Source organism: Bicyclus anynana, chromosome 2 (genome assembly GCF_947172395.1).
Source record: "Bicyclus anynana chromosome 2, ilBicAnyn1.1, whole genome shotgun sequence".
NCBI classification, from domain to species: Eukaryota; Metazoa; Arthropoda; class Insecta; order Lepidoptera; family Nymphalidae; genus Bicyclus; species Bicyclus anynana.
Genome location: NC_069084.1, coordinates 16,138,780 through 16,151,875, shown reverse-complemented (window position 1 = coordinate 16,151,875; position 13,096 = coordinate 16,138,780). Strand labels below are relative to the sequence as shown.

The following is a 13,096-nucleotide window of genomic DNA, read 5'->3' as shown; positions in this document are numbered from 1 at the left end:
AACGCTGTTTTTTGTTTTTTAACGGACTTCCATTTCAAAAAAAATTTTAATAAAAAAAATTCAACCGACTTCCAATTCAAAAATTAACCTAAACTAAAAAGCAAAAAATAACATCTTACCTATGTGCTACCTTCTGATCAGTTTGAAGGCGGTGCCAATCGAGTGACATGTTTTAATTAAAGCCGTTTCTAAAAGAACCACAGAAATTGTGTAATTTAAACGGCATGAATTAAAACATCACTGGCTTGGCACCGCCTTCAAACTGATCAGAAGGTAGCACATAGGTAAGATGTTATTTTTTGCTTTTTAGTTTAGGTTAATTTTTGAATTGGAAGTCGGTTGAATTTTTTTTATTAAAATTTTTATTTTTTAATTTTTAGTGTTAGCACACCTACTGAGTGTGAACAAACCTACTGACTGTCTGACTGTCCTCCGTCTTCATCACCAGACCCCCTATGCAGTCACTATCCATATGGGTGGAAAGTTCTCATCAATATAAAATTTATCAAGTCCAAACACAAGGTAGCTACTGTAAACCGTTGAGGAGTTCCCTTAACTCTCCTTCATCTTCATCACCAGACCTCTAATACAGTCACAACCTATCCAGGTGGAAAGTTCTCATCAATACAAAATTATCAAGTCAAAACACAAGGTAGCTACTGTGAACCGTCGAGGAGTTCCCTTAACTATCCTTTGTCTTCATCACCAGACCTCTAATACAGTCACAACCCATCTAGGTGGAAAGTTCTCATCAATACAAATTTATCAATTCAAAACACAAGGTAGCTACTGTGAACCGTCGAGAAGTTCCCTTAACTATCCTTCGTCTTCATCACCAGACCCCTAATACAGTCACAACCCATCTAGGTGGAAAGTTCTCATCAATACAAATTTATCAATTCAAAACACAAGGTAGCTACTGTGAACCGTCGAGAAGTTCCCTTAACTATCCTTCGTCTTCATCACCAGACCCCTAATACAGTCACAACCCATCTAGGTGGAAAGTTCTCATCAATACAAATAAATTAAGCCCAAACAAAAGGTACCTGCTGTAAATCGTTGACGAGTTCCATCGTTTGTGTATCGGCTCCATCATCAGACCAACTCCAGACCTTCATAAAATTGTAGTGGTTTAAAATACCTTATGGAAACACTAACAAACGCACTAACCGTCTCTACGATTTTCGAAAGTTCCCCTCGATTTCTCCAGGATGCCATCATCAGATCCTGACATGAAAAAAATGGGACCACCCTGGAATCAAACCCTTTAAAACAAAAAAAGAATTTTCAAAATCGGTCCACAAATGACGGAATTATCGCTGGACATACATAAAAAAAAAAAAAAAAAAAAAACACATACAGCCGAACGTAGAACCTCCTCCTTTTTGGAAGTCGGTTAAAAAAAATATACCTACTTATACCGATCACCATCAGCAGCATCCTAAACTTTATGTCACATTATAGGGCTCTATCCTATAAAGGGTAGGTAAAGGAATCTGATAGTTGACCCACCACTCTATTCCCGTGCGCGTTGGCGGACAATAATGTACATTAATTGAGCATCAATTGCGCTTACGTATCCACAGAAAAAGCTCGGATTTAAATATTAGAAAAAAAAAATTAATAAACTTACCTTTAATAGCGTAATTCTCAAAGCTTTTAGGAACTCCTAAGCAACAACCCTACGGTTGTTGCTAACCAATAGCAAGACGTGGGACGAACAGCGGAAACGAATCAGCGTTGCCGATTCGAAAATGGAAGAAATATGGCGTCCGAAAGCCAACTGTCACTCGTCCACGTACTAGAGGCGAACTGGAGATGATAGAGGATCGGCGTGGTTTTTATGCCGAGAGTTATCAGCAGAGATTTCGCGGGATGCCACTATTTACACAAACTGATGTAACCTGCGGTAATGTGGTACTCGTCTGGGCCGCCGCAAACTGCTTCGGATGACGTCGCGAAGCGCGGTACGTTTACACTAGTGATGGGAACAATAGTTTTTTTCATCGGTATGATAGCATGCTTGAGACTCGATCGCTAACCGCTAAGTTATCGTGGTCACTTAGAGGCATCCCCATGTTGAGCATTATCTGCTAACAAGTACTAATAGTATAACAAAAAAATGGACCTACAAACCTAGGCTTAGTTAGGTGGCTCAGAGGATTGACACATAATTTATTAGACGCTACAAGTTACGAACAACAAAACAATCGATGTCGTCACATAACTCTCCTGTATAGGGCTTTCACTTCTATAAGACCTTCATTCTACAGAAAAGTGATGCAGTTTGATTGAAACAAATAGAAGTAGGCTTGTCTTGTCATCAATTTAAAATCTGATTTCGAATCGATGTTATAGTATCATTGACGAGTCTCGCACGAAACTCTACCTCACTTGGGTATGACTGCGTAGCTCACTTTACACGGAAGTGTTAGGCTTAATTCACACTATTAGACGGTCACGATCAATTCGCCAGTACGAGATCGAACCGCATAGTTAACATTCCGTTTATTATATTAAAAAATCAAAACCTAAACAAATTATAATAAGGTTTTCACAGGTTCGGGTAATGCATTTTATATGTCGAATTTTATCTGTATATGTTCATATAGATACACAATAAGGAATAATGCTCCAATCTACGTGTCCGCTCTGAAGACGAGGCGTATGTCTGCGCAGTATACGAAAACATATCACAGCGCTGTTATAATAGTTCGGCGTGTTGCGGACTTTAAGTTTGGCGCATACTGTAACAATCTTCGCTAGGAACAAGTTCTTGCTTTGATATGAGGTTACAAAGACAAACAAACTACAAACCAATGCCAAATCTAAATAAAAAAATCGGTGGTAGTACTTCCCCGAATGAGCTATCACAAACCCTAATAAGTACCAGATCGAAGCCGAGAGCAGATCTATAGTACGCGCGTTAACAACTGAGTCTTAGGGCCATAAATCATTTCTCTATATCTATCTCGCTTGCACTTATGGGTCTTATGGAGCCGTCTATACTAATAGCATTAACAACTGAGTCTTAGGGCCATAAATCATTTCTCTATATCTATCTCGCTTGCACTTATGGGTCTTATGGAGCCGTCTAGTGAAGGGTGTAACAATGAAAGACATATTATCGATAAGTAAAGTTTATTATCGTATCTTGTTCACAAAATTAAAAAAATTAACAATATTTGATTTAATATAATACATATTTCATATTATATAATTATTAACTAAATAAAATTAATCTTCATCTGAGTCTTCATCATCAGAATCTTCGTCTTCTGCCAAATTTATTATATATTAGTATCCATAGTGCGCAACGAGTAACACATGAATGTATTTATTTAATTGCAGTAAACACATTTATAGCAAAAAAAATACGCAATGCAATTACATTAGAAACCGACCAATCAGAATCGTCCAAATCATTATTGACTCATCATTAGCACGTGCGCAGGTAGCCGTTTATCGATAATTAGGGTGCGCAGGTAGGCGCGCTGCACATTCCTATCTTTTTTGACTTTTATGACCGGACGACTCAGATGATAATGCGCATACTATAGTGAAGGGTGTAACAATGAAAGACATATTATCGATAAGTAAAGTTTATTATCGTATCTTGTTCACAAAATTAAAAAAATTAACAATATTTGATTTAATATAATACATATTTCATATTATATAATTATTAACTAAATAAAATTAATCTTCATCTGAGTCTTCATCATCAGAATCTTCGTCTTCTGCCAAATTTATTATAAGCGGCGCGTGATCTCTAATTAGAGCTTTTTGTAAATCTTTGTTTTGAAGTTCTTCGGCATGCCTAACACATTTGGCCCAGTCTTCTCGTGTGACATTTTCTATGGCTCGGTGGAGGTGATTTTGATACTTCCGTCTTGATTCGGTCCACTGTCGCTCTGCTCACACCACAAACAAATGCGGCCATTTCACGTGGTTTGTTGAAATTTAGAGAAGCCACTTTATTCGGATCACTTTTCAATTCATTGAGAAACAGGAATACGTTGTGAATCAGTGTTCGAGCTTGAGGGCTAATATCGCCATGTAATTTCTTCAGATCAACGTTAGAAAATAAAGTATCCATAGTGCGCAACGAGTAACACATGAATGTATTTATTTAATTGCAGTAAACACATTTATAGCAAAAAAAATACGCAATGCAATTACATTAGAAACCGACCAATCAGAATCGTCCAAATCATTATTGACTCATCATTAGCACGTGCGCAGGTAGCCGTTTATCGATAATTAGGGTGCGCAGGTAGGCGCGCTGCACATTCCTATCTTTTTTGACTTTTATGACCGGACGACTCAGATGATAACGCGCATACTATAGTAATATTCCAACAATACACAACAACCTCCTAATGAGTTAGACATACAATAGGATGGCACGCGCTAAGATATCAGATATTAAGTACGAGTAAATAGACGATTATTCCAAGAAGCGATATGATGTGTCAACATTAATGTTTGCTCAAAAAGGGGACTTTTACCCTGGATTATCTTAGATACTGGTTCTAGTAGACGACATCAAGCGAGTCGCAGGGATTCGCTGGATGCAGGCGGCTCAGGATCGTGATGTTTGGAAGTCCCTACAAAATACCTGTCCTGCAGTTGACGTTCATCGCCTGATATGGTGATGATGATGACTAAAACACAATCGTCTTTTTACATTTTTGCCCGTATGGTTTGTCCAGGCTAATTGACCGGCCGAACCAATATCGGGATTCCTCTGGGATCGAAAATTACCGCAATTAAAATTATTAGGGCAGAACAACATTAGCAAAGTCATCTAGTCTATACTTATAATAAAACTGTAACAGGTCAAATTATGAATATTGAAGATATTTTGAAAATTTTTATTGGAGGGCATTATACAATCGATACCGAAGCCAAAAATATTTTTTTCCGATTTCTGGTCAATTAATAAATTGTTGTTATAAACAATTTTTTATAACATTAGTGGGATTTGCACGTTCATATTTAACTTATAAGGTTTATAACTCTTTAATAAAAGAACTCGCGAAGTCCTCGAGCAAATACAGATAATATTATATCAAGAGAGTTCAAGGTAAAGTAATGTCGGTATTATCTGATTGCATGTCGAGTTGGAACACGATACGGCAACGCCTCATACAAATTTTCTATTTTATTCTTGCTATAGGGTTATATTTCTTCGCGTGAATCCTCCACCGTTGGTACCTACTGGTTGACGAGGATGATGACGATGATGGTGATTTTAAAATAACTGTTTTCTCAAGTGCTTAATGTTATGCAGATGTTAATAAAACACAGAAATGCAAACACAGATGCAGAAACTCAAACACCGAGGAGCTCAATTTTCTTTTCCGAGATTAATCTTGAAAGGGAAGATAATAGGCAAGAGAGCACCCGGTCGTTAAAGGGGACAATGGTTGGACGACATAAGAGAATGAATCAGACTCGACTACCCACAATTGAACGGAAAGGCTTTTCGCATACTGACCGCCAAGCTCCGTTGTGGGGATGACACCGCCTGATTATGAAGGTTAAGCCAATGTGCCTTTGGATGACGAGGCCCGAGTTCGAGGCGTGATTCAGGTTATGAAGTATTTAGTTTCTCTGTTGTATACGCTTGCGCTTGACTACAATCACGCTTGATGGAAAGCAATGATGAGTTCTAAGATATAACGAGCTTGCTCAAGTTGAACGTGTCAGGAAAAAGATGCCGGGAGGGCATTCCTTATCTAAGCAGTTCTTATTAGAAACGTTAACGCAAAACGTTTCGTGCGGGTAGACTGAAGTCTTCTTTGTTCCACGGAATTCTGCGAGAGTTGAGAAGTTAGTAGTCCCGGAAATTATCAACTTGATGATTCTTACAATCTAATCATTTATCGCCCTAACCCACCGACCCGCATTGGACCAGCACGGCGTGGGTCTCATATCTCCTCTCTTACGAGGAACGTCTGAAGTCATCATTTTCAGCCAATGGACGTCCACTACTGGACATGGGCCTCTCGTAAGGTTTTCCGCGATCTATGAATATGTTTTTTTAAAGAACGTTTGCTATATCTTTCAAATATGACCAATATTCCCGTTCCCCTCTTTAATCAGTTGACACTTGGTTGGATAAATGGTCTTAAATTGTTCATTATCGTTCTACTAGAGTGAAAAAGAAATCATCATATTTTTTCGAGACGTGAATACATAAAAATTTTAATTTTTAAATATTTTTTTGACAATGTGATCCATGATGGTCTATATTTTAACTGTTTCATGACGTCACGTTAACACTAAATCTTAATCAAACGGAGTGTTTGACAAAATTACTAGTTAATAATTAGTTTGACGTTTATTCCTTTAGTGACATCAAGTAAAATCGTGACGTCACTTAATGGACGACAGCGTTTTTGACGTTTGGAAAAAATTAATAAATACATATTTTTTAAATTAAGTTTTCTATGAAATCCTTAACTTTTATTAATTGATATCGATATATTTCGGACCCTTATTCCATATTATACGAAGTTAATATTATTTATATTAAATTTGATATAAGTCAATTGCTAATGGGGTAAATTAGTCTGAAATGAAAAGACAGTGTTAGGAGTGGATACGAGAATAGTCCTGCGAGCGGGGATTGAATTACCGCCCCTCGGTGATTAGTTCGACCCCTATCCCTATACCACTGAGCTATTGAGGCTTTGTATTTTTAGAGTTTAAGCTATTGCCATTGCCATTTCAGTATTGATTAGTAAAATAAAACAAATTAATGCGACATGACAATTTTACGTACCACAAAAATGTCAATTTCATACCATATCTTATTTATACAGTACAACACGTATTTTCCCAACAGTATATTTCTAAGAATTCTTCATCACAAACATCGTAAATGGAACAATGTGATAATACGTAATATATTTAAAAAAAAACCACGAACAAATGCCAATGTGTGCACAGTTGATCTTTCCGGTCGTAAAACAATACACGGCTGATATGGTAAGCTGGAGGAGACAATAAGTCTAGTAATATCTCTAATCGAGATAAATGTACAGATAACGAAATCAGCAGGCACGTGAATAGATCTCAAATACTGCATGCTCCTCGCACTGCCGCGATCAGTAGCGTCGTAGGGTAGGCAGTGTATTCATGCATCTATAATCTACATGCATGAATACACTGCCTACCCAGGGGCATAATTGGTTTTACTTTTTTAATTGATTATTATCGTTCTAATAGATTGAAAAAAATCATATTTTTTTGTGACGTGATTACACGAAAATTTTAATTTTTAAATACAACAACACGAGCCAAAACGCTGTCGACCATGATGGTTTCAACTGTTTCATGACGTCGCGTAAAATACCTAATCTTTTACCAAACGGATCGTATTACAAAATGACATTACATCAAGTAACATTGTGACGTCACAAAATGGACGACAGCATTTACGTTTGTGATTTTTTTTAAAATACAAGAATTTTAAATTAAGTTTTATAAGAAATCCTTTACTTTGATTAATTAATATCGATATATTTCGGACCCTTATTACATGTACCTACTATACGAAAATTAATGTTGTTTAAATTAAATTTAATATGAGTCAACTACTCTAATATGAACCTGTATTGAAGAACGTATGTATTTTCCATTTTGCAACATTTGTGTATAGGTAGTGCATACCCTAGTGAAAAGTTTTTCCACGCCACTGGCCGCAATGTTGTCCTATCTGCCCAACAGTGGAGAAGGATGAAATTTTGACGAAGTTATGCCGTCCCAAAGAAAAGGAAATTCATATCGCGTGATACAAGCTCTGATTTGTCATACTCGTACATACAAAGATATTATATATATTTTTAACAACAATGAATATGTGTGTATGGTTTTTTAAAAGGTAACACGACGGGAATTGGCTTGTACTCATATAACCGCCGCTGCCCACACATAGCTCTGATATCCCGACACCCCATACCAGTCCAATCGCGCTCAAAACATTCAAAATAGAGACGAGAGTAATAAATAAATAAAATCATACTCTAGTATACTTACAATTTATTAAAAGTGTCTAAAATCAGATACACAAAACACACAAAAGAAAAAATGACAAATCATCGACAAATGGAAAAAATAAATGAGCTAAGCAGTCACATTTTAATTTCATCCTAATGAAGTAAACATTTCTGATCTCAAAGACCTATAAAAACTGATAGTCAAGGCAATTTCAATCTTAACTCTACTTTTTATCAAAGTAATACAATGTAACAACTCAAAAAAAAAAAGTATTGTTTTCTCAACTTTAATGAACCTTACTGATATGCTCTTACCACCTATTCATTCAAGGTTAATATTTAGTAAAATAATTTGCATAAAATTAATTGTATGAATTCATTAGTCCCTCAAGCGTGCATTGTAGCAATTTATTTTTTTAATAATTTTCTCCCTAAATCCAATCTTAATAAAACAACCCACTGTTTGCGCCAGTCTCACTTTAATCTTCCTGTAAATTCTGCTTGATCTGTAACTCTGAATTCCTCAGACAAATAAACAGGCGAAATATTTAAAAATAGTTTATTTTTGCATTTAGTTAATGAAGTCTCATGAATTTTGGTCATTTTATTTAACACTTCTGCTTTTATTACATTGTAGTATTGATATTTCAATTAAAATTAATGAACAGATAATAATTTTACTTTGTTCTATTCAAATTATTATTTTGAAGATTGTATCTTTTCCAACAACAACTCCAATCTCCCTGTCATCACAGGCTGGCCTTTCTTTGTCTTTTTACTTAATTTTTTGAATTTCTCATGTTTTTTCTTTTTATACTCTTGCAACTTTTGGTTCCTTTCCTCTTTAGCCTTTTTCATAGCTTCTTGCTTTGCAAATTTTTCTTGTTTCACTTTATTGTACTGTTCCTTAGCTTTTAGGAATGGATCTTTAGACTTTTGAGGCTTTTCTTTGAGCTCTTTTTCTAACAAATCAGGATGCTTAACGAATCTGCCAACTTCATCAATAGAATCAGTTATGTCTTCATCAAAAGATTTAGGCTTGTAAGTGCCTGACACTGATTCAGTTTTAATATTTTTCTGATATTCATGAATCAATTTTTTCTTCCGTTGTTCTTCCCATTGCTCCAATTTATATTTCTTGCTGTATTTCTTTAGTCTGTATGTTTTCTTGTCAAATGGCTTCTTTTCTTTCATTTCTTTTCCCCCCTCAGCATTTTGGACTCCATTTCGTTGTTTGTCAAACTTGTTTTGTCTCTCTTGTTTTTTGAAATCTTTGTTTTTATGATCTTGCTTATGTTTCTTGTTGGGTAGAAAAAATGAGTCACGTTTCCCTTCCATTTTTAGTTATCTTCAGACCTATAATGAAACGAAAGAGCGTGTTTGATAACCACAACTAGGAGATTTCATGCAAAAATATTAGGGAATACTTATTTATATAAAAGCGATACTATAAAAAACACGCTATTTCATTTCTTGATAGGTATTCCATAACCATAAAATATATAATAATACTAAAAATCATACATAAATTTATTTGAAGTAGGACCAAAGTTTGCAATTTAACACAAGTTGATACAATTAAATACATATAAAAGTAGTTTTCATGTATTTTATGACATAAATAACATAAAAACGGTACACTTTTAGCAATGCACGTCCATATACACATTGTGCTCAGATATAGGATTTAACCAATTTCAAATTCACCAATTTCTCTATCAATAGTAATTTATTAATTGTAATATTAATTTTTCTAGTGTTTGTGTGTGCACTATTCAGGCTCTATTAAAAACAGGGAGTGTTTGATAAGATGAATTACTAAACTATATAAAAAAAATCTAAAAAGGTTAATCTTAATTGATTATGAAACACGGCTAAAACTCATGTGATATAAGCTCACAATAGTTTAGATTCTAAAAAGGTTACAAATACAATTCTGAAAGTTCTTGTTTCTTTCTATTTGAAAATTCTCAAATAGAAAGCCATTTGTGTGTGTCTGCTATATATTTTATCCCCATATTTCCACATGAACCATTTGGCTAGTAAAGAGAATACAGCATTTTTTCATAGCATAGAGAGCCTAGACAGCCCACTGAATATGACCTCTGCCTCCGATTCCTGAGGGTGTGAGTTTGGTCCAGGGCATGCAACTCCAACTTTTCAGTTGTGTGCATTTTAAGAAATTAAATATCACATGTGGTGATATTTATCACTCAAATGGTGAAGGAAAGACATCACAAGGAAACCTGCATTCCTGAGAATTTTCTTAATTCTCTGTGTGTGTGAAGTCTGCTAATCCGCATTAGGCCAGTGTGGTGGAGTATTGGCCTAATCCCTGTCATTCGGAGAGGAGACTCTGCTCTGCAGTCAGCTGAATATGGGTTGATAATGATGATAGCTATCAAATAATTAGATAGTTTCAAATAATCAAAATCCTTAAATATTCTGTTTTTGTGCAACTTTTACTTGTGTCAAAGAATTATAGAGGATGCCAGAGTATTCAACATATCTGTCTATTGAAGTGTCAGATTAGTGAGATTCTACTGTACATCAGAATAGATAATAGGATTAAGTAATATTAACTTGTGCCAAATTCATTGTACCATCATTCATTCATTTAATGTATCATACTAATTAAATCCAATGTTCAGTGGTTCATACCAGTTTCTTTGCTAATATTTATTTAATTTAAATTTCATTCACAACAGATTATATTCACAGCACTGAATGAAAAGTTCTTTTTTATCTACAATGCAAGCAATGTTATCACAACTTTACTATCTTCTTTGGGCACCTGATATCTTTGAAGCCTGACTTTGGTGCGTGAACCCATACTATTATTAAAAATGCAAAAGTAAGTTTGTCTTTCTGTTACCTTTTCATAACCGAATCATTAAACCAATTTGGATGAAAATAGATAGAGATAAATAGGACCTTGGTGCAGAACATAGGCTACTTTATATCTTCAAAAAATTCATGGTTCTCATGGGATTTGTAAAACACATAATTTTATGAGAAAGAAGTTTCAGGATTCCGCTAGTACACAATATTTGAAATACTTTGTCTGTATATCTCAATTAAACAAAACCTACATGGTAAATAAACTATCCAAATTTTAGTTAGTTACACAAAAACTCAAAAACTGGGCCAATGAAATTTGGCAGAGATATATTAGTCAAAAATAGGATGATGACTACTTTTATCCCAATATTGCTACAGGAATAGGAGGATGTTCCTGTGGCAATATGGGGACAAAAGTATATCAGAAATTGAAAGGGTGTAGTTTTACACTACATTTTTACCTAAACATCCCAATATTGCCACAGGAACAGTTCTGTTCTTGTAATCATCGTCATCATCATTATCAACCTACATTCAGCTCACTGCTGAGCTCGAGTCTCCTCTTAGAATGAGAGGGGTAAAACCAATAGTCCACCATGTTGGCCCAATGTGGATTGGCAGACTTCACATACACAGAGAATCAAGAAAATTCTTTGGTATGCAGGTTTCCTCATGTAGTTTTTCCTTTACCGTTTGAAACATGTGATATCTAATTTCTGAAAATGCACACAACTGAAAAGTTGGAGGTGCATGCCCCTCTATATCTATCACGATTCTAATATAATATATTATAACATTGTTGTACACTAAACCAGAAATAAAACCCTTGAAGGAATCATAAGAACTTTTGGAGCAAGTTAATTATTCAACTTTTAGTATGTTCATTATATATATCTAAAGTTCATCAAAAGTAAAGATATTATAATATCCCCCCCCCCCCGTCTCAATAGTAAAGAATAAATAATAGATATACATAAATATTTACATAAGCACATAGGATTTTTGGTCAAGGACACCTAGTGGTGACATTGTTTATCAATTTATTTCCTACACTTGTTACAACAAAAACGCTACATCAGATGATAAAAAGATGACGTAAACGCCAGTATAAGGAAATGTGTGGCAATTTCTATATATTCCATATGCAATTGTTAGTCATATCATCTACGTAGTCTTAGACTATGCCTCAGAACTCGTCTTTTCATAGCTGGCGTTCTAAGACGATTAGTAAGGTGGTACTACAAAATTGGCAGCCTTTTGACAATATGGGGCTGCAGCCGCCTGAACAAGTTTTTGGACAAGAAATCAAAAGTAAATGAGATGCGGTTAATGTGCATATAGCGTGCAATAAAATCGTTAGAAATTTAGCAGTTATATTGAATTACTTACCAAATTAAGCCACCCACTGGGTAGGCTTTGAATTATGGGCGGAATCTTGATAGTTTAGTTGCACTTGGCACGAAAAAACTTAACCACGGTGAGAGTTTTTATATCACGGGTTTTTGACTGGAAAACTTTATCGACCATGCCCTAATGTGATTTTTTAGAATAAATTCCACTAAGAAACGCGGTGGACGTTTCGCAAAAATGTCACAAAAGGAACGATTTGGGAACGATTACGAGCTCACTTTGAGTATTTTCTGACATTTGTGATCAGTTAGAGTGAGGGAGAAAAGACGACTTCTTTAGCTGTATGGTAAACTTGTAGAGCGAGGGAGATAACGATTACTTGCACAGTTCATCCCATGATTCCCATGTGATATTTGGATTTTCCCTGAATTTTCGATCGCCGAAATGGTACATGCGCTGTGATGCGCTGTCAACGTGAACAGGGGTTTTTTGACATTTATTAAAAATCTACAAAGAAGCAATTTCATGATTTAATGATAACTACAATAAGTTTTATGTTATTTATTTTATTATACCAAAATAATTAAAATTATAATAAATATTACAGTTTTTGAGTAACGGAACGCAAAATGAAATTTTACATTCCATTCGACATAGATGGCGCTACTAGTTACCACAGACTAAATAGAGCGCCAAATAAAAATAATTTGAATTTCGAGCGCCAAAACTACAGAAATATTGTTGTTATAGTATGTTGTATACACTGTATGTTGGGTAACTGAGGTAGTTGTGGACGAAAGTTTTCTTCATTGATTTTTATTTTTCTTCTTTCTTTATAAATGTTATTTTGAAACTAACAAGCAAAGAGATTTACTTCACAATTTTTCATATTACAT

At 35.1% G+C, this 13,096-nt stretch overlaps 2 protein-coding genes across 2 annotated transcripts in view; both read right to left on the bottom strand.

The window, feature by feature from the left end:
- Positions 1-12,504, bottom strand: part of LOC112054602 (ornithine decarboxylase 2-like) — a 36,682-nt gene extending 24,178 nt beyond the window's left edge. Inside the window, exon 1 of the mRNA XM_052887231.1 lies at positions 12,240-12,504. The gene's annotated coding sequence lies outside the window, so the exon portion shown is untranslated. The remainder of the gene's footprint in view (positions 1-12,239) is intronic.
- Positions 8,709-9,347, bottom strand: LOC112055472 (thyroid transcription factor 1-associated protein 26 homolog). The gene has a single exon (XM_052885495.1). It carries the CDS (start codon positions 9,345-9,347, stop codon positions 8,709-8,711), a length of 639 nt encoding a protein of 212 aa, XP_052741455.1.
- Positions 12,505-13,096: the final 592 nt, after the last annotated feature.